General features: G+C 39.0%; 1 protein-coding gene across 1 annotated transcript; it reads right to left on the reverse strand.

The window, feature by feature from the left end:
- Window positions 1–1,510: 1,510 nt before the first annotated feature.
- On the reverse strand, window positions 1,511–15,571 carry LOC114212898 (glycosyltransferase 6 domain-containing protein 1-like). The gene is made up of 5 exons (XM_088018992.1): window positions 15,498–15,571; window positions 14,453–14,488; window positions 10,554–10,601; window positions 2,826–2,963; window positions 1,511–2,180 (listed from the first exon to the last, which is right to left on the reverse strand). Exons 1-5 carry the CDS (start codon window positions 15,569–15,571, stop codon window positions 1,514–1,516), a joined length of 963 nt encoding a protein of 320 aa, XP_087875118.1. The 3' UTR covers window positions 1,511–1,513.
- Between the last annotated feature and the right edge of the window lie 7,404 nt (window positions 15,572–22,975).

A 22,975-nucleotide genomic window follows, 5' to 3' on the forward strand; every position in this document is an offset into this window, starting at 1 on the left:
TTTCAGCAGGCGGTCACCCTGTTTATGTTTAGGGCATCGTCCCTGACTTTCTTTTCTGGGCTGTGGTTGCAATGATAATGTATAGGATTCGGAGCCTGTATAGTGCTATTCTGGTCCATCTCACTCACCTGGCACCATCAGGGCTCCTGCTTGCTTGTGCTGATGCTGCCCGCAGGGGTGGAGTGCACTTTCCCAGGCAGGTCCTGCTAGGAGGAGTGTGGGAGATGCCAGGCTATGGGACAGTGAGTGCTTCCCTGAGACTGTTGTCTGGGCTATGCTGTGCCTACCTAATCGCGCTGGTATTGTCTGAGGGAGTGGAAGGCACTTTCCTGGGCTCTCGGTGGTGGGTGGAGGATGCTGAGCATGTGGGATGGAGTGTTTTCCAGGGCCCTCTCTCTAGGTCATCTGGTGCTGACAGGCTTCTTCCTCTATCTCTGCCAGTGCCCCTGAGGGAGAGAAGCATGTACATGGGCCTCCTTCTGCCTCTGGTGGTAGTGGTGGGGGTCTTTTACCACTGGGTAGAGGCCCAAGAGATGGGTCTCCTTCTACTGCTGAGTGGAGGGCCAGGAAACACTGAGCTTCTGGGTGGTTTGCAGGTGCTGCTGGTGTAGGCAGAGCAGGCCAGCCAGGTATGGCATGGAGATGTGTTCCCCGTTAGGTCTCTGATGAGCTGCCTCTTTCCTGGGCCTTTTCCTAGCTAGTTCTAGAGGGTTTTTTTTTTTTTTTTTTTTCTTTTTTTTTGTCTTTGCCTTTTGGTGGTTCTGAGCTGTGTGCCTCTCCAGTGCCCAGTCTGGGATATATGGGAGACAAAAGAAATCCCAGGGAATTCCCTGCCATGTTGTTCCTCAAGTCCTAAGGTCCCTAGCCCGTCTGCTTTCCTCGTTCTACCTTTCAGAGTCCTCTTATGGTTGTCTGTAATTATTTCCAGGATTTCCCTCTCCCTCTGCCCCCTCCAAATGAAAAAAGAATGAATCCAACATCTTTGTGACAATAGAGGTAAGACATGTTTTTGGTAGAATGTCTCTAGTTCACCTAAGTTCAATCAGCTAATAGATTAAATACTAATTGAGATTAATTACAAGCAGTATACATCTCCCAACACTAAAAAGGAGTATTTGGTCAGTTAGTTGACTTGGTGAATATGTATTTTTCCCCTTACATATATTCCTTTGACATTGTGTATATGTGTATCTATCATCTATGTATCCATCGTTATTTTCTGAACTAGAGTCTAGGTGTGTTTCTTCATTTTATGCCTCAAAAAGTATTTCTACATTATTTATAATATCTAGATAATAACATCACTGTGCATTAACATTAAATTAACATCCACTTATTCTTAATCCAGTTTAGGTAGATTTAGGTGGTTCAAAATTGCAAGGAGAAAAACAATTTATTTTGGAAGATTGCACATTTTTGTAAGTTTCTAAAACACAAACTTTTAATAAATTTTATATTTGAAGACTTATTGTGATGATTCACTTATTAATTCATGAATCTAATGATACAACCATCAAATACTTTTTGACTGCCATTCTATCTTCACATGTTTAATTTGTGGGGGAGGTCTAAAATTTGGACCCCAATTGTATTCTGGTGATAACAACTTAGTGGGTTTATTGATAAACAAATATTTGTTTAGGTAATGTTCATATGCACTCTTAAATCCACTTCTGGCATCATTTTGAACTCCTTTTTTATATTCTTCAATGAAGGCTAAAACTTCATAGGGTGTGCCACCAAAAATTGCACCATGGTAATAGAAATCTCCCTCTCCAAAAGGGATGAAAGCTGCTGAGTTAGGGCTTCTCTCATAAGGGAAATTTTTGGCATGTCCAAAGTACCACCATGCATGGAGTTGAGCTACAGACTTGCCCAGGGCTTCTACACCAAAGTTATTCTTGAAGATCTGGTTTACAGTCATACTGAAGAGAAAGTCAACTTCGTACTGGATGTGTTCTAGGATGTATATATTCAAGTTCCTCATGTATATGTAATTCAGGTCTTTCCACACATGTTGTCTGAGTACAATACATAGTTTAAATGTTCGAAGGGGACCTAACTCTATGGGAGGTAGTTTGGAGAAGTCCTCCATCAAGATGTAAAAGATAACATTGTAGCCACTCATGAAGTGTTTATTAGCAGACTGGATGAACTGTTGCAGGTACTGATCTACAAACCTGTGAAACAGGAAAAACAAAACACTTATTTTGAAAACCCATCAGGAGAATTCATGTCACTTAAGCATGCTAACACATGTGTCATTGTTGGTAAAGAACTACCAGGAGGTAGGAGCAGAGAAGTTGGGTCTAGAGCTTAACTATGTTGGTTAATGAAAGAGGAGGTAGTGAGCTTGGGGGCCTGAGAAGAGCCATAAAGTTGTTTGAGAAGAAAGGAAAAGAGAGCTAAATGGATATTAATAAAAAGATTCCCAAGTCATGTAAAGGACTCAGCCATGGCTGGAGAAAATAACCACTATAAATAATTGTGCAGGTCAGGGCGCCTGGGTGGCTCAGTTGGTTAAGCGACTGCCTTCAGCTCAGGTCATGATCCTGGAGTCCCGGGATCGAGTCCCACATCGGGCTCCCTGCTCAGCAGGGAGTCTGCTTCTCCCTCTGACCCTCTTCCCTCTCGTGCTCTCTATCTCTCATTCTCTCTCTCTCAAATAAATAAATAAAATCTTTAAAAAATAATAATAATTGTGCAGGTCAGCCAGAAATCATGATTAGGGTTAATTATGAGTAACTCTTTGGATGTAGAGAATTCATGGGTGCTTATCCATGTTTTTTCCAAAATAAAAAAGGATGAATGTTAGTAGCACCTACTTTCCAGTAGCAAACACAGCCAAGCCTATGGTAATGTTCAGCCTTTTGTAATACTTTTCCAGGCCTTGTCTATTGTAAGTTCCTTCCCATATGATTGGCGCAAACCAATCAGTTGTTGTTTTTACATCAGGACGTTTTCTGTTGAACAAACATGAAAACAAATTAAGCTATCATGACAACAGAAGTTGTGGTCCAAGTGATAATAGCTAATGATTACAAAGTACTTACAAAGTGCCAGGCACGGTGATTAAGTGCTTTATAGTCTTCATTTAATCCTTGCAATGTCTTACAATGTAAGTACCATTCTTATCTCTATTTTTCATATGAGGAAACGTGAGCACAGATTGGTTGAGTCAATTACTTAGTATTCCATAGCTAACAAATGGCAGAGTCAAGATTGAAGATCAACCAGTTGGCTTTCCCAATCTGTGCTTTAATCAGTACACCAAACTGCCTTTTGAGCCCAGGGATTTTTTTTCCCTTGAGCTCTGACTGCAGCTTAAACTAGCAGCCCAGGGTCTGAACATTTCTCTGATTATCGCCTAAAGCAGACAGCACCACTGTCTGCGTTTATCTTCCCTGTCTTTCTCTTCCTCCTTTTCGTCCTAGGAGATCTAGAGTACCTTCTTCCCACTCTTCCTACTGCTCTAGGCCTGTCAGTGCAACCTGGAAGAAAATAACGTTAGTCCAAAAAAGATTAATATTAGGTTTGCTTCTAATAGTAACAAAATAACAGCAGAAGCAGCAGCATTAGTACTAATAAACAAACAAACAAAAAACAAAGCAAACAAACAGAAGTAAAAATAAACAGTTCGGCTGGAGGCAGGGCATTAAACTATTAAAGCAAATTAACACCCACATTTTGGAAGGAATTGAATACAAAGTAAGAGGCCATTTTGCTTTGGTGATTACAGGTTTTGTTTACAAATCCAGACCCAGATAAGGTAAGATTTGGCAACCCTTAATAGTACATTAATAATAAAAAAATTCTTCAAAAGTACCCTTACTCTTGGGTGCCTGGGTGGCTCAGTTGGTTAAGCGACTGCCTTCGGCTCAGGTCATGATCCTGGAGTCCCGGGATCAAGTCCCACATCGGGCTCCCTGCGGGCCAGGGAATCTGCTTCTCCCTCTGACCTTACCCCGTCTTGTGCTCTCTCTCTCTCAAATAAATAAATACAGTCTTTAAAAAGAAAAGTACCCTTACTCTTACTATTTTAGGGATTTTTTTAAACTTCCACATTTATTTATTATACATTTATTTTTAAACCCTTCTTAGAGTTTATAGTTATACGCTTCTATTTGACTCACAAGTCTCAAATTCCACCTTAATACTGGCCAGATGTACCCTTATTGCAGTGGTGATGCTTATCAATTAGGCACATCACAGATGCAAATCAGTATCTATTTGAGAAGATGAAAGTGTTTGAAGATTATCCCTCTTTCTTCATTAGATCAGATTAAAGATTTGCTGACAGAACAAAAAGAGTCTCTGAAAGCAGAAGGTGGTTAAAAACTTGTGTTTAGAAATTGTTTGATAAAACAGAAAAGGAAGAGGGAGGAGAGACTTAAGAGTCCTTAGATTTCTCTTACAGGTATGGAACTCCTTACCTGGAAGGTAAATGCTGGCCAGAGGGCATTCTGTGCAAAGGATTTGCTCAGCAATCAGGCGGACAAGATGATGTACCCTCTGGATGGCAACCAGACACCTTGCCCAGTCTCCCTTGTGGCTGACTTAGTGTCTCTGTATAAAGTGGCCCCAGTTACTTGGAGTCCAAGGGAGTTTATGCCCAGGCTCAAAGACATGGACATCTCCTTGCTAAGACTGAGCTATATCCAGCGCTGAGTACCCAACTTGTCAACAACAGGGGACAATCGGAGCCCACAGTATGACACCATTTCCCAGGGGGACCGGCCAGCCAGATGGCTGGTTGATTCTATTAGACTCCATAAAGAAAGGGACAACACTTTTCCTTCAGGGGAATATTTTATGTTATGGGTAGGGATTTGCTTTTCCTGCCTACAAATCTGTCAGCTTTGTTGACTCGCAGAATATCTTATTTTTTTTTCCCAGAATATCTTATTAATTGCCACTGTATCACACATAACATTGCCTCCATCCAAGGTACTTGTTTCATGGTGAAAGTACTGTAGCAGTTAGCCCACTTCCATAAAGTTCTCTGGTCTGACTATGTGCTTCACTGTCCAGAGGCAGCTGACCTGGTAGAAAGTGGAATAGCCAGGGAAAGTCTCAATTTCAGTGTTAGTTCCAAGATTAAGTCCCTGAAAAGGCTGAGGAACTGTTCTATAGTAGTACGCCAGTCATGCTTTGAATCAGTGAGCACTATGAGATACTGTTTCTTCCAAAGCTAACATGCACAGTTCATAAAACAAGGTGGAGGTGGAGATGTTCCTGCTCACAATTGCATCTAATAATTCACTTATGGAATGTTTACTTGCCGTTGTTGTGACCTTGGGTTCAGTGTGTGTAGTGTTCTCAGTTCCCAAGGGAGGAGTCTTTCCTAGTCTAAGAAGTAAGTCATGGTTCCGTGAACCTGATAGCAGGTCACCTGTGGTTCCTTATGCTGCTGAGCTAACAGGCAGAAAATCGAATTACTGCTGTTGAGATCTTGACAGTGGCTGCGTCCATATACAACTACAGCTTCTGGTGGGCAGCCCTTTCCTAGTTCCAGAAATCCCTGGTCTCCAGGAACACCGTCCCTTCCCGTGTCCCTTTAGGCTGAGGGTGGTCACAGCTCCTTGCCGTTGCAGGCCTCTCGATGCCTCCATATCCTTTGCTGGGTCTCTTCACCTTGTTCACATCTCTGCCAACCATCCCTTCACTGAAGTTACTTCATCTCCGTTGAGTTGTTTCTCTCATACCCTGATAGACTCAGTATCCGAGGAGCTTAGAAAATACCTCATGAGGCCTGAGCAGATGGTATTCAGCAGGATACAAAGTGACCTGCTCATGAAGTATATTGCTAACAATGAAAATTTGCAGAAGGAAAGTACACAGGTGAGAATGCTGAAGTGTCATAGTGCTATAGACTATCATAGGTGTGACATAGAAAGAAGCATGACAATGAAGGAGGGAAATCATATATATGGCCTAAGATGTCCACATTCCTAATAAAGAGAGAATAGGTGCTAAAATGAATTCGAAATTATTTCAATGCTAGAAGGTATTACTAAGAGTTGACGAGATGTGATCATGACGATGATATGGGAGGGTATAATTTGTTCAAAAGGTAGTCCTGGAGAGAGAGGGTGGGGGCTCTTCCTGTAAGTCCAGGCTATTTTGATGTCTATCTAGTTTTAGGAAACTGAACATGAGTCTAAAAAGTGTAAGAAGCAGAAGTGATATCATAGAGATAAATATACTGTGAGCAAATAGAATCATGATAGTACTAGAGAATTTCCGGGTGTATGTTTCCTGCATCTACTCCTGCTCCACAGTTTACAGTCTTCTACCTCCCTTCTTCCTAGCCAGATTGCCATATTAGCAGCCTAATTGGCACCCTTTTCGTCCCCCTGCCATATTCATAGAATTCTATAGATAACATGTGTATAATATGCACATATACATTAAATACACACATATATCCAGGCTTTTAAAATCTTGTTTATTTTGTAATAATGAGATAATGCACACTTTCTGCAGCTTGTCTTTTTACTCAGCACAACCTTGTGGAAATCCTTGCCGGTTATCTGGACTAGTTCTCATTCACCCTTTGTAATGGCTGCATAATATTCCAAGGTGTGGACAGTTTGTTTAGCCATTTCCTTAGGAATAGGTTTTCATTTTATTTCTGGGATTTCTGTCCTTATAAAAAGTGATACAACAAACCTTAATCTCATGTCCTTAGGTATTGTTGCTGTTATTCTTACTGGCTAATCCTAGGAGTAGGATTGCTGTATACCTACGTTCATTTTTAATAGTTGTTACCCGGGGCGCCTGGGTGGCACAGTTGGTTAAGCATCTGACTCTTGGTTTCAACTCAGGTCGTGATCTCATGGGTCATGAGATTGAGCCCTGCATGGGGCTGCGTGCTCTGTGAGGAGTCTGCTTGAAGATTCTCTCCCTCTGCCCTTTCCCCCACTTGCTCACACTTGGTCTCAAATAAATACATACATACGTATATACAAAAATAAATAAAAAAATAAATAAAGTTTTTTTAAAAAAATTGGTTCGTTACCTAATTACTTTTTTAAAAGGCTACAATACTTCACCTTCCCACCAGCATTTCCCCTATACTATTAGATTGTAGCTTTAAAAAGATTTCAGTTTGTTGGATATAAATAATAGCTCATTTTTACATTATTTTACATTTCTCTGATTTCTAGTGAATTTGAGTATCTTTTTGTATACTTATTGACTATCTCAATTTGCTCTAATGTAAGCAAATTATATATAAATATAAAATATATATATATTTTAGAGAGAGAGCATCAGCAGTGGGGGAGGGGCAGAGGGAGAGGAAGAGAGAGAATCTCAAGCAGGCTCCACGCTCAGCGCAGAGCCCAATGTGGGGCTCCATCTCATGAACCTGAGAGATCATGACCTGAGCCAAAATTAAAAGTCAGATGCTTAACTGACTGAAGCCACCCAGATGCCCCAAGTTTCATATTTCTCTATTGAATTGTTCATTTTTTTCTCACCAGTTTATAAAGTTCCTTATATTTCGATAATTGTTATCTGTATTACAAATAATTTTTCCCAGATTTTTTGTCTACTAAATTTTTGTTTTTAAACCAAATAAAAGTTAATTTTTTTAATATAGTGAAATATGTCTTTTTAAATAGCTAGTAGGTTTCCAGCACGAATTAAGATTTCCTTCTTACCGAGACTTTACATGATGTCATACTGATTTTCTAACAAAAATTTTTACTGCTTTATTTTTTACAGTTAAGTCTGTAATCTGTCAGGAACTTATCTTTATGCCACAGGAGTAAAGCCCCATTTTTCCCCATACTTAGACTGCTAGTAGTGTCAGTATAATTTATGAAATAATCTATCCTTTCCTCACTGATTTTTAAAATACCGTTTTTGTTGTATATCAACTTTAATGCAATGTGATCTAATTCTGTATTTACTACTTCTCTGATCCATTCCATGTTGATTTGATCATAATGATGTTTGGATATTTAAGGCAAAAACCCTCTTAACTTTCTTATTTTTCACACTTTCCTTGGATGTTCTGAGACATTTATTCTTTCATATTTACTTTAAGCTTATGGATTTTTCTGCCTAATAAGAACCAAAAATGAGCTTCTTCCCTGATATCTCAATATTGAAGAGGTCATTTCATTTTAAACTAAAAGCCAGTATGATGCTTCATAATAAAGCACAATGCCTTCTATCACTACTATTATATTGTTATGAAGGTGCTATCATTTGGATTAGACAAAAGGTCTCATGTATTTATTTATTCTACAAATATTGAACCTCTGCTATAGCTAGGCTTTTTTTTTTTTCTAGGCACATTATCATGGGAGAGGCAGATAATAAATGAATAAGCAAGCAAATATAAGGTGTGTCAAATGTTGATGAGAGCAATGGGAAAAAATAAATCTGGATAAAGGAGAGAGGGAATGGGTGTGCTGGTTTATATGGAGTGTTTAGAGAAGGCTTCACTGATAACATTTGAGTGGAGTCCAGAGGGAAGTGAAAAAATGAGTGATCTGGCTGTTTGGAGGATGAATGGTCTATGCAGAAAGAAGAGCAGGTGCAAAGACCTCCAGGTGAGAGCATCCTTGGTGGATCCAAAGAACAACAAGGTGCCAGCATGACTGGAGTGGAGTGAGGGAAACAACAGTTGAAGATGAGGTCAGAGATGGATACTGGGCAGCTACTTTATAACTTTTTTCATATTTTAAACACTTTGAACTCTTTGGAAAGGCCTCTTACAAGAGTGTTACTTCTTTTTTTTTTTTTTTAAAGATTTTATTTATTTACTTGAGAGAGAGAATGAGATAGAGAGAGAGAGCATGAGGGGGGAGGGTCAGAGGGAGAGGCGGACTCCCCGCTGAGCAGGGAGCCCGATGCGGGACTCGATCCTGGGACTCCAGGATCATGACCCGAGCCGAAGGCAGTCGCCCAACCAACTGAGCCGCCCAGGCGCCCACAAGAGTGTTACTTCTTAATGTTCATAATAACAAGCTAGAAACAGTTCAAGTGCCCATTACTAAGGCAATGGATGAGCAAACTGTGGTATATTTCTATGGCCAACTATTACGCAGCCATCAAAATGAAGGATAGTAACACACAATTTGGATGAATCTTAGCACTCTAATATTAAGGGTCAAACTAAGTCCCTGGAGATCACACACAGCATTATATCCTCTTTATAAAGTTACCAAAACTAAAATTTAAAAATATACTTTTTCCAGAGCAGGTAGGGAAGATCTGCGCTTATATTAAAAAGAAAAGAGAAAGCAAGGAGATGATGAAGCAGGATTCAGGATGGAGGTTGTTTCAAGGCAGAGGGTGAAGAGACAGGATGAGAAAAGGCAGAGCTGGATGTTGAAGTTATTGAATGTAGAAATTCTTGTTTCATTAAATATAAGCAAGCAAGAAAACACACAAATAATAAGAGTGGGTCTTGCATAACCTAATGATGAGAGTGAGTTATGAAGCAAAGATTATTATCTAATTCTGTGCACTTGAAGTTATTTTAAAAACATAAATATGAAAAAAGAATTCACAAAACATGAAATACAAATAAAGAACACACATATAAAAGATGTCCAAATTCAATAATAATCACAGAAGTGCAAACTGAATTGAGATATTTTAACTAGCAGTTTTTGCCAATAATAAAATGTTTGATACTACTAGAATAAAATGTAAATTTATAAAACAAATAAAATATCATTCACATTTATCCACTGTGGATTAGAAAAACAAATGGCATAATTATTAAAAGGCAGTTTAGCCGCCAGAATAAAAATGTAAAATGTCTACATCTCTTGAACTAATGATGTTACAGTAGGCATTTATCATATGGATTAATTCACACAAGAGGGTACAAAAATATATGTACAAGGATGTTCACCAAAGCATGACTTACAACAACCCTCAAATTGCAAACGATTCAAAACCAACAGGGAATTGGCTATATAAATTATCGTATACAGCCATAAAATAGAATACTCGATGGCCATTATAATGAGATTCTCCCCTGAGTGTTAATGCCAAAATCAAGAGAAGTCATTAATGGCATTTTCGGGCTGCTACTAAAAAGATTTTTTTTTCTTTCCACTAATAAAACCAGGAACGTTAAACTAGATAACAGGTTTCTCATTATGGCCCTTAATTGCCTGATTCTTGATAAAGAAACACTAGGTTTATATATAAAGCCTTAAAAATAAAAACTGCAAGGGAGTGCCTGGGTGTCTCAGTCAGTTAAGCGTCTGCCTTTGGCCCAGGTCATAATCCCAGGATCCTGGGATAGAGCCCCGTGTCAGGCTCCCTGCTCAATTGGGAGCCTGCTTCTCCCTCTTCTCCCTGCTCATGCTCTCTCGCAATATCTGTCTCTCTCTCAAATAAATAAATAAAATCTTTTTAAAAAGTTAAAAGAAAATAAATAAAAACTCCAATGCCTAGAAGCCTCCCAGGATAGGTATAATTTGATGATGGGGAAACAGAAATCTCCCCCATTTAAATTGAGCTTGTTACTATTATTATTATTATTATTATTTGTGTGTGTGCAGAATATTTTTTCTTACTCAGGATTAAACCAGTCTGAGAGCTGAGGTTCTTCTGCTTCATGATCCCTGGTACAAAGAAAAAGTCAAGTTAAGAGTAATCCACTTATTCAGCAAGTAATTATTGTGTCCCTGTAATATGGCAGGCACTGTTTGGTGCTGGTTGTATAACTATGAACATTTAGATCAGCTCCTGCTCTCTAGAAGCCAATAGACTAGCTGGGAAGACAACAGTAAATAGATAATTACAATATAGAGTGTTAACTACTAATAGGGAAAAACAGATCTCCATGGGAGCATATAAATGAGGCATCCAACCTAAATGTGGGGTTAAGGGAAACTATTTGGAGATGAAATGTGTAAACTGGGTCTGGAAGGATAAAGGCTAGTTCAGGAAAGAGGTGTAGGGTGAAGAGGTCATGACCAAAGGTAGGAAGGCAAGGAACAGTATGGTTTTTGAATGGGGGGTATATATTTTAAATTAACAGAACAGGAAAAATAATGCATATTCAGACAAAAATACAGATTTATTTAATTTACTTATCAAGTATTAGTGGTTTACTATGTGACAGATACTTAATGACATGTTAAAATAAAGGGGTTACAGCAGGGATCTACATATTTGTCTTTGATTTTCATTTAAAGATAGGATCCACCTAAGGTTTTGGTTTACTTTTAAGTTAGTTATTTAATTAACGAGGCTATGAAGGAACTTCTCTTTCATAAACTGAGGATATTTTGTAAAATAAGAATAACTTTAAGTGACTAGTACTTTATAGACTTAAGTTAAAGAATAACTTCAAGTGACTTCCAATTTTCCCTATTCCTAACACTAGGTATAGCTAAAAACCCAGGACATCATATTTAAAACAAAAGAAGACTCTGAAACGTGAAGAGAAGAAGGCAGGTTGGGTAGGTGCCGTGGGACTCAAGGATCGACATGGCAGTGAGTTCCCTGGGTTTTCTGCCACATATAGCCCAGATTGGGTGCCAGAGAAGCCAGCAACCCAGAGATGCCAATGGGCCCAGACAGGGGGGAAAAAAAAGGGGCCCTGATAAAAGGCTGCTTTTGATAGCGACAGGGCCAGGAAAAGGGCAACCCAGCAAGGCAGAGAACTTGTAGGCGCTACTCACTGTTCTCCAGCCCCAAACCACAGGAAAACTGTAACCTCATATCCATCCCTCCAGCAAAGACCAAGTAGAGAGCCTAGACTTCTGCCCTCACCAGACCATAATGAGGATCTCCTCCTCCCCTCACTGATGTGCAGTTAGAGGAGGTTAACGGGGGTTAAAACTATCACCACTGCTCAGCCATTATGGCAGTCCTCCTGGGGTTGTGTCAGTGGAGACCACATGAGGACCCCAAACTCCCATCCCTGCTCATTAGCAATAAGGAGCCCCTCCCCACTGGGTTTTAAGGGAGGCAGAAAATTTCACCCCTCAACTGACAGTAATGAGGTGGTGCCACCCTATTTCCCAGCTGGAACAGTGTTAGAGGATGCCTATGAAAACATAAGATTTAAATAAGATCCAGAGTCTCATAATACCCCAAATTGTCAAAGTTTCAATTAAAAAAAAAAAAATCACTCATCATACCAAGAATCAGAAAGATCTCAACTTCAATGAGAAAGGACAATCTATAGGTGCCATGATGGCACAGATACTAGATTTATCTGACAAGGACTTTAAAGCAGCCATTGTAAAAGTTCTTCCATGAGCAATTACAAACCCTTGAAACACGAAAAAATAGGAAGCCACAGCAAAGAAATAGAAAGTCTTATTAAAGATATGGAAGATATAAAGAAGAACCAAATGGAAATTTTAGAACTTAAAAATATAAAAGTGAAATAAAAACTCAAGAATTAGGCTTAACAGCAGAATGGAGAGGATGGAGGAAAGAATCAGTGAACTTAAAGACAGAATAACAAATCACTTAACCTGAACAACAGAGAGAAAAAAACTGGAAAAGAAAAAGAAAAAGCTTCAGGGACATGTAGGACCAAAACAAAAGATCTAACTTTCATGTGATTGGAATCCCAAAAGGAAAGAAAGAGGATGGGGCTGAAGAAGTATTAAAAATATGGCTGGGGCGCCTGGGTGGCTCAGTTGGTTAAGCGACTGCCTTCGGCTCAGGTCATGATCCTGGAGTCCCGGGATCGAGTCCCACATCGGGCTCCCTGCTCAGCAGGGAGTCTGCTTCTCCCTCTGACCCTCTCCCCTCTCGTGCTCTCTATCTCTCATTCTCTCTCTCAAATAAATAAATAAAATCTTTAAAAAAATATATGGCTGAACATGCCCCCCAAATTTGGCAAAAGATAAACATACAGATTCAAGAAGCTGAGTGACCCCTAAACAGGATAATCCTAAGGAAAAAAGAATCCGTGCTAAGGCACATGATAGCCAAATTTCTGAAAGGTAAAGGTGAAAAGAAAGCCAGAGGTGAAAAGAATCTTGAAAACAGACAGAAAAAAATGATTCACCTATAGGGGAAAAATAATTTGAATGAACATGGATTTTTTATTAGACACTATGGATCCAAAAGAAAGTAGAACAATATTTTTCAGGTGCTGTAAGAAAAGAACTGTCATCCAAAATGTCCCCCAGTAGGGGTGCCTGGATGGAGCAGTCATTTCAGCACCTGACTCTTGGTTTAGTCTTGGGTGGTGATCTCAGGGTTGTGAGATTGAGCCCCATATCAGGCTCTGCGCTCAGTGGGGAGTAGTGTGCTTGGGATTCTCTCCCTCTCCCTCTACCACTCCCGCTCGTGCTCTCTCTCAAATAAATAAATCTTTTTTTTTTTTAAATCCCCCACTAGGCAAATGGTTAAACAAACTTTGGTATATCCCTTCATGGAATAGTACACAGCAACAAAAAAGGAGTGATTGAGATACACAACAAGGTGGCTGGATTTCAAGAGCATTATCCTGAGTGGAAAAAAAAAGCTCATTTCAATAGATCATATACTGTATGATTCCATTTATAAAACATTCTCAAAGTGACAAAATTATAAAGATAAGAATAAATTAGTGGTACTAGGGGTTAGAAAGGGTTGAAGAGAGGAGGTTGGGCGTGAGTATAAATGGTAGCCCAGAGGAGATCTTTGTGGTGATGGACTAGTTTTGTATATTGATTGCCATGGAGGTCTATAAATCTACACAAGTGAGAAAATGTTATGTAATTATATACATACATTGTCCCAGCATCAATTTCCTGTTTTGGTATTGTGTGACAATTATGTAAGATGTAACACTGGGGGAAATTGAGTGAAGGGTACATGTGACTTCTTTACTATCTTTGCAACTTCCTATGAATCTGTAATTATTTCAGAATCAAATATTAAATAATAACTTCGAAAGTGCATCCCATTTTGACATTTCAGAAGTGTTTTTAGCCAAAAATATTTTAATATAGGATTGCTCAAGACTTGTGCTTTTTCAAAATCCAATTTGTCCATGCCTACCTTCATTAAAAATGTATAGTGACAAATGGAGAACTTTAAAAAAAAGTCAATTTTTTTGAGGGTTGATTTCACTAATTTCTCAGGTCCTACATATGGTCATTCATAGAAAATATGGTGGGCTACAGAGGGCTATCAATCTACAGAAAAATATCATCCTAGACAGAGATACTTAAACTATAGCAAATGTGAAAAATTTGTCTGGTGTAAGCAGGTAAGTGTGTTGAGAGAGCAAAATTTGGAGATGTGCACATACAAATGTCCATACAAACTCATATACGTACATACACATGTGCATCAAGTATTTCTGAAGTGATACCCAAGAAATTTGTCAGTGGTTGTCTCTAGAGAATTCAGTCCAGTTTTCTAATCCTTCTGACTGCCATCACCATTAGAACTCACTTGACTCCAACCAGTTCGCCCTCAATACAGTTTAGAATATTTATAGAGCAAGGATTCTTACCAGCAGAGATTTATCTTCTGTAGGTGGTTCTTTATTCTTTATATAAAGGAAAAAAGATATTTTAGTGTTAAATTGGAACAAATGCCTATTGCAGTTGGACTAACAAAAAATCTAGAATTCAAATCCATACATTTGAATTGTTAACCAAACAATTACTAAATACCTGCCATATGCCAGGCATAATGCTGCAGTTCTGGAATACGTGGCAGCCAGTTCTGACATGGCGTTCCAGTTCTGGAATCCAGGCCGGCAGTGAACTTATGGTCTCTTATTTCCTTTTTGACTAAGCCCATTATCTTCAAAAAGATTATAATAATACTATTACAAGTGACAATGAGTCCTTTCTATTAAGGCACAACACCCTAAGAGGGCAAATAACATGTAGAACATGATACCAAAGCAACAGGGTTAATTTTAAAAGACATCAGCTCCCACAATAGAGCTGATTTTCCAGGAGCATTCAGTAACATTGCATTGTTTATTTAAAGAGGCCATAAAGAGGAAGGCAGGGAGGCGGGAAGAATTTGAATTTTTCTATGAGAGAATTCTAGCAGGTTAACAGATTCCCAGTACAGTTATGTTTGCTATACCACGTCGTTCCTTTGAGTCTAGTTCCTGTCAGGTGGAACATTGACATCACTTTAAGCTAAAATGTACCTAAAATAGCCCCCCACATTCTTCATTCTCTATCATCTTGCCTTCTTTCTTCGTAGCACTATTGTAAAAAATACAAAGCTCCTGGCATTATATTACATATTTCTTTGTTTATCATCCATCTTTTCCACCTAGAATATAAAGCTGTGTAAGAACAGTCATTTTGTTTGGGTTATTACTGTTTTCCCAGCACCTAGAACAGGACCTGGCACCAAGAAAGTGCTCAATAAATATTTGTTGAATGTTGAAAAGTGAAAGAATGCATTTATAATTTAATTAGTTCCTCAAAGAGGAGATAATCTCTGAATAACGTTTTTCAGACAAAACTCAGCATTTTAGATCAAGTCTGCCAGTCATTAAAGATGGTGATTCATCAGTCTTTTATATTTACCGGGAATGATGCTTAATCAACATCAGCAATAAAGCAAATGAAGTTAATAACAGTCTTTTCCATTTAGAATTCATTCTCCCCTAGAAAAAAAAAAGGGGGGGGAGAAAAGGAGTTTTTTTTTTTTTTTTGGAAAGTAAGAAACAACTTCCTTGCCATTTTCTAATTAATTAGTTAATTATGGAATCAATTTATGGAAATTTGGCCACCAAGGTGTCTGATTTCTGATTCTAGAATGCTTGGGCTTGGGAAGAAGGCAGACTTAGGGAAACCACCTATTTTGTTTGAAGTGCCTGCAAAAATCTCAGAATGCCAACTGATACTTTTTAGATCAGGTGCAGAGCGTCTGTGAGATTCCTTTTGTATTCCTTTATCAAAGCCCGCCCTGAATGCCTAAAGGAAATTTGGTAAAACTCTCATCCTTTTTCACTTGTGCTTCTGAGAAAGGAAAATGAGGTCTTTATGAAGATGTTTTTATGCACTGGAATATATTCTTCTCCCAAAGTTGATTTTTATATATTTTTTCCTCACAAAGGTATTAAGACTAATAATTTATTCAAAGACTATAGAACTGGTAACCTAAAAACATATGAGCTCTTTCAAAGGTATATTCTTGTAAACGGTGATTAAAAATCTAAATTAAAGGCATTACACTCTAAAATGAAATATTTGGCTCCAGCCAATGCACTGAGCTTGTGGTGAAAGTGTTAGATAGTATTTTTGTTTACCCATGGGCGCCTGGCTGGCTCAGTCAGTGGAACATGTAACTCTTGATCTTGGGGTCATCAGTTTGAGCCCTGCGTTGGGGGGTAGAGTTTAGGGGGGAAAAAAAGGATTTCTATTGACCAGCATAAATTGGTTTTCAGTAGACATTATCCAAGAACAGGTCCTGCTTTTGGGTTATGTGTTGGAATAAAATGGAGGTCTCTGATACTTACTTTTTGAACACTTATTTAATGAGCAAGATGCTTAGATCTGTACCTTACAACATGGTGGCCATTAGCAACCAGTGACTAGTGAATACTTGAAATGTTTTAGTCCAAACAGTGGAGTTTGAAGACTCGTTATGGAATATTTATCCTAGGTAAAGCTAATTAGCCTTTCTTAGAATGTTTTACAAGGGGTGCCTGGGTGGCTCAGATGGTTGGGTGTCTGCCTTCGGCTCAGGTCATGGTCCCGGGGTCCTGGGATCGAGTCCCGCGTCGGGCTCCCTGCTCAGTGGAGAGCCTTCTTCTCCCTCTGCTTCTCTCTCTTTCTCTCTCTCTCTCTCCCCCTCTGTCTCTCATGAATAAATAAATAAAATCTTTTAAAAAAAAGAATGTTTTACAAGTACTTATTTTTCTGATTATACAAGTAACATATTTTCATGTTATAAAATTTGTCAAGTGCATAAAAGCACAAACAAGAAAATGATAATCATATGTAATCACCCTCTCCTGAGATAATTACTCTTAATTTAAGATAGTATGTACCTTTATTATACCCTTTTAAAATAGTTTTTCTTATTGAAAAAAAAAAGACAGAGTAAAAAAATTCAAACAGAGGAAATGTTATATAATGCTTCTCCCTCAGCACCAGCTCTTTCCATTATCCTATCCCCAGTGACAGCCAATGTCACAGTTTCTTGGGTTTTATTCCCTAACTATTCGGTACCTATAAGGGCATTTATCTATTTTTAAGTATATAGTCTCCTTTTCACACATGGCAGCATACTAAAAACAGTCTTCAGTACTTTGAATATCTCACATATCAGTATATATATATATATTTTTTAAAGCTTTTATTTATTTATTTGACAGAGAGTTAGAGAGAGAGCACAAGTAGGCAGAGAGGCAGGCAGAGAGAGAGAGAGGGAGAAGCAGGCTCCCCGCCGAGCAGGGAACCCGACGTGGGGCTCGACCCCAGGACCCTGGCATCATGACCTGAGCTGAAGGCAGCCGTTTAACCAACTGAGCCACACAGTATATTTTGAAGATCATTCCGTTAAGAGATTCCGAATGAGATCTAATTCGTTCTTTTGCTAGTGAACCTTAGTTTATTATATTATATGTATCATAATTTATGTAACCAGTCCTCTATTACTAGACATTTTGGTTGTTTATTGTTTTTGCCATTATAAGAAATGCCACAGTGTTTCTACTTCCATTTCTCCTTGAAAGTGCAAACGTGCTCTATGAGCACAGGTTGAACTAGATTGCAGGGTATATTTCTAGAAACAGAATTGTTGCCTCAAAGGTTATACCCATTTCACGTTTAAGTAAATGTTGCCAAATTATTTTCATAGGGGTTGTTCCAGTTTAACAGGTACTATCAACGGGTAAAAGTACCCATTTTCTTACATCCTTATCATTATAAAGAGTGTTGTTAAAATCTGAGTGTCTAAATTGTATCTTAGCATAGCTTTAATTTACATTTGTTTCATTACGGCTGATGTTGAGCATGTTCTTGAATGTTTAAGAGCCGTGGTAGTTCCTTCTCGGGAACTGTCCATAGGTTTTGTTCATTTTCTATTAGGTCTCTATCTTTTTGCATTTTTTAATAAGCTTTTTATTTTGGCATAATTTTAGATTTAAAGATACAGTCATTAAGACTATATGGTTTTAAGATAGACAAACAGACCATTGGGACAGAATCGGGAGTCCAGAAATTGATCTGTACCTCTATGGACAATTGATTTTTGACAAATAAGAGAAGGCAATTCATTAGTGAAAGGATAGTCTTAAAAAAAAAATGGGTCTCAGGGCACTTGGGTGGCTAGGTTGGTTAAGCATCTGCCTTTGGCTCAGGTCATGATCCCCAGGGTCCTGGGATTGAGCCTCACACCGGGCTCCCTGCTCAGCGGGGAGCCTGCTTCTCCCTCTCCCTCTGCCTCTCGCCCATACTTGTGCTTTCTCTCTCTCTCTCTCAAATAAATAAACAAAATCTTAAAAAAAAAAAAAAAGGATCTAGGATAATTGGATATCCAAATGCAAAAAACCCCCAAACAAAACAAAACAAACTTTGATCGGTACTTTGCATGCCACATACAAAAATTAACTCAAAATGAAAGACCAACCTAAATGTAACGTCTAAAATAACAAAATGTATAGTAGAAAACATAGGAGAAGAAACAGTTAAGACAATGAAAAGAAAACTGCAGATTGGGAGAAATATAGTTAAAAGTGGGCAAAATATTTGAACATTTTACAAAACAAAACACATACAGAAGGCAAGTAAGTATGTGAAAAAAATCGTATTAGTCTTCAGGCAAACACAAATTAAAACCACAATAATATACCGCCACACTCCTATTAGAATGGCTAAAATTAAGAAAACCGGCCATACCAAGTGTTGGTAAGGATAGGAAAAGTAGAACTCTCATATATGGTTGGTAGGAATGTTAAATGACACAACTACTTTGGAAAAGAGTTTGATAGTTTCTTAATGATTTAAGCACACACTTAACCATACAGTCCAGCAATTCCACTCCTAGATATTTACCCAAGAGAAATAGAGGCATATGTTCATAAAGGGAGCTGTTCATGACTGCTCATAGTAGCTTTCCCGGGCGTAGCCAAAAGGTGGAAACAACAAATGTTCGTCGACAAGTGAATGGATAAACAAACTGTGGTGTGTCCTTGCAGTGGAATAGTACTCGGCACTGATATGTGCCACAACATAAATGAACCTTAAAATAATGATACCGTGAAAGAAGCCAGGCAAGAAAGGGCATATACTGTGTGATTCTATTTATATAAAATTCTTAAAGATGCAAAACATTCAAACTACATAGTAAATATTTTTATGTTTTATGTGCCCAGAACACCCTTCATTTACAGGGACTCTTAAATTCAAGAAGCAACAGCATCCTTCTGTCCAGTGTAGAAGCTGAAATAGGCAGAAATTTCTTCTCCCTGCCCTTTTCAGCTAAAATGTGGGCACGTGACCTAAACTACCTGGCATGCTAATCAGATTCTCCTACCCGGGACTTTGAACCTCAAGGGGGTTCAATTTGAAATTATCTGTAATAGAGTCAAGGGCTAATGTTAGGGAAGAAGTTTTCAAGGGTATGGAGATCAGCAGGGAGATAATGGTTGACGGGATGAGGATTGGTATTCAGATTGTACCTGTGGCAGGATCTTATCTGTGTATTTCCTCCCTTTCTTCCTTTCTGTTTCTTTTTCAGCGGTTACTTGCTAAGGACTGTGAACAGCTTCCTATTCTTCTGTAGTAAACATTGCTCTCACTCACCACTCTCTGGTCCCCTCTTCCTTTCCAGGGATGGCTCTACTTTCTAGCCCTTTTGCACTTGGCAGGTGCATGTGATACATCCAGGCTGAGGCACTGAAGAGCCCCTGCTTGATTCTCCAGTGTGTCTCTTCCCCTGACCCTGTGACTAGAACTATCACAGATAGTGGGTCCTCCATCATTCTGGGTCCCCAAGTGACGATATGGAGCAGAGTTCCTGACTCCAACCCTCACTGCATATGGAGGGTGAGTGAGAAACTTGTTTTTGGGTTAGGCTGCTGAGATCTGAGGGCTCAATTTTCTTACCCAACATGCCATTTGACACATTCTTTCCCTGTTTAGATGAATCAGAATCAGTATCAATGCTGTGACAAATTCAGGTTTTGGTACCAGAGAGGGGGTTTGTAGGCAACATAAATGCGGGGAAACAGGGGGAATCTAGAGTTGGTTTTCAGGCCTTATTTGGGTCTAAAGTCAATTTTTTAAAAACCGCATTTGTATTCAGAGATAGGTTTCTGGCAGCCTGTGAAATATAGTAGTAACAGTTACATTGTCTCTGGGCTCCCATGAATGAGGGGCTCATCAAAGGCAAAATACATAATGATGACTCCTATAACACTTACTTATGCGCCAGGCACTGTACTACGCACATATACTAACTTATTTAACGAAAGGAAGGACATAAAGAAATTAAGGACCAACAGGCAGGTGAAGTGGCTGTATCTCATGGCACTAGAGAGCTTAAAGAAAAAGCATCAAGCCAAAGTTAAAGTCTACTTTGTGACTCCAGCTCCCACCAGATAGCCTTGCCCTTCACAGTTGCAGTGGGTTCCAGCCCCACTGTTGGCCCTGGCTTTCCATCTTCAGTGCCACCACCTCCTTCCTGTGGCGCTCTGGCTCTCGGGATAGTCACAGCTTCTCAGTTTCCTCACTGTCCCTTCTGGCTCCTTAGCAGTTCTATCACCAGTGTAACCAGTTCTCAAATTAAAATCCCTCATTTGAAATACCCCAATTTTCCTGATTGGACCCCAATTGATAACAGTTCCTAAGACTAGGAGTGCTCTGATATCAATTAATTTTTGCTGTATAACAACCCACCCAAACCTTCATGGCTGAAAGCAGTGATGCCTTATTTTTGCTCATGAGTCTAGGGTCATTTGCTGCTGATCTGGGCCAGGCTTAGCTGATGTCAGCTGGGGGAGCACTCAACTGGTTAGTTGGCTGGGGGCTTGCTGGTCTGTATTCACATACCTGGCTGTTGGAGAACATCAACTGGGACAATGTAAAATGGGCATGGATACAGAGAGGAGATACCAATATTCACTTTTGCCAACTATCCACCAAAGGCCCTAAGAAATAGTCTCTCAAAGTGGGATTCTGGTTTTGGGTTGCACACCTGTTTGACTACCATATAGAATCCTAACCTACTATCCTAGTGGGATACTAGAAGTCTGTGGCATATAGTGACATCACAATTATCTAAATTATTTTATCACTATTATTGCTTGATAGGTAGTGTACATCAAAAGGAAAGCTTCAGGACACTACACAGGTGCTATACTCACCATTGTGGCCATAGCAAGTACAAAGTCTTTAAGATGGGATTGCTGCTTCTGACTGTTCTGGAGAGCTTACAGAAATAAAATGATAAGTCTAAAAATTGGAAATCTCAGCTCAAGACATGGACACAGACCAAGATGCTTCCTTTGGAGCCTATGTATGTATTCGTGTACGTGTGTGTGTGTGCATATGCGTGCATGTGTACTTGTAGTCATAAGACACACATGGCTGAGGATAAGGCCTCAAATTGAATTGTGTGGTATACATACTTAGAATGTAAGTTTATATATAACGTCTAAAAGTCTCTTGTGTTGGTGGGAATGCAAACCGGTATAGCCATTTTGGAAAACAGTATGGAGGTTCCTCAAAAAGTTAAAAATAGAACTACCCTACAACCCAACAATTGCACTACTAGGTATTTACCCAAAGCATACAAAAATACTGATTCAAAGGGATACAGGCACCCCCATGTTTATAGCAGCATTATTAACAATAGCCAAATTATGGAAAAGGCCCAAATGTCTATCAACTAATGAATGGATAAAGAAGATGTATACAATGGAATATTATTCAGCCATTGAAAAGAATGAAATCTTGCCATGAGGTGGATGGAAACAAAACAAGTCAGAGAAGACAAATACCATATGATTTCACTTATATGTGAAATTTAAGAAACAAAACAGATGAACATAGGGGATAAAAAGAGAGAAGAGAGAGCGAGAAAGAGAGGGAGAGGCAAACCAGAAAACAGACTCTTGACAATATGGCACAAAAAGGGTTACTGGAGGGAGGTGGTGGGGGGATGGGCTGAATGGGTGATGGGGATTAAGTAGGGCACTTGTGAGCACTGGGTGTTATATGTAAGTGATGAATCACTAGGTTCTAAACCTAAAACTAATGTTACACTGTACTTTAACTAACTGGAATTTAAATAGAAACTTGAAAAAAAGTCTCATGTTAAAATTAGAGAATTTGGAAAGACTGTCATCCCTATACTTGGAATGAGAACATTTGGGTGGATTCAGATGAATATGAGAACTTGTAATTCTAATCCTTCTGAGCTTCCCTTGTCAGTGGAAACAACTCCTCCTCTTCATCTCTCTGAGAAAACAAGTCTTTTCTTGCTTAAAGACTCCATAAAGATCTCACCCAAGATGATTTATAAGGTGATGCCTATTCTCACTGCCTGAAGACCTAATACCTGGAGTCAGAAACATCATGCCTCAGGGAGGAAAATCAAGGTCAGCTCCAGTAGGAGATAGGTACATTAAAAGAATTTCAAGCTCTTGGTAATTTGTATTAGTAGGGAAACACATGTGAGAATGGATTTTAATGATATTAGAGTGAGATGAATATAATATTGGATTGAGCTGAAGTTCTGAAGTTATTGAAACAGGTACATTTACCTGATATTCTGGATTTAATATGTTGTCCTAGTCAGCTGTAAGTGGTTCTAAGAGTTTTCTTGGATGTTAACTAAAATTTGAATTCAGTTGTAGCCTACAATCAATGAGGTTAAGATGTCATAGCTTTTCTGGCATGATGTAGAAGGAATCCAAACGTTTAGGGAGACAGAAATGCTGAAGTGAGTTTATCATGTTCACACCATTTGCCTTCCCCCCAACTATGTTCCAGGGGGTGGGGGTGGGGGGGCACTCAGAGGACTCTCTCTTTTACTAAGTCACTGAGAAATG

This window comes from Eumetopias jubatus, unplaced genomic scaffold, assembly GCF_037043125.1.
Source record: "Eumetopias jubatus isolate StellerSeaLion01/CBP00866 unplaced genomic scaffold, mEumJub1_p1.0 scaffold_15, whole genome shotgun sequence".
Classification (NCBI taxonomy): domain Eukaryota; kingdom Metazoa; phylum Chordata; class Mammalia; order Carnivora; family Otariidae; genus Eumetopias; species Eumetopias jubatus.

Excerpts from the sequence above, each read along its gene's own strand:
- LOC114212898 (XM_088018992.1), bottom strand. The coding sequence starts at position 15,571 with ATGAATTCTAAATGGAAAAGACTGTTATTAACTTCATTTGCTTTATTG. Across the intron at positions 14,489-15,497 it reads TTGATTAAGCATCATTCCCG|AATAAAGAACCACCTACAGA; the intron begins GTAAATATAAAA and ends CTTTATATAAAG. Across the intron at positions 2,964-10,553 it reads TCAGACTGGTTTAATCCTGA|AAAACGTCCTGATGTAAAAA; the intron begins GTAAGAAAAAAT and ends TTTGTTCAACAG.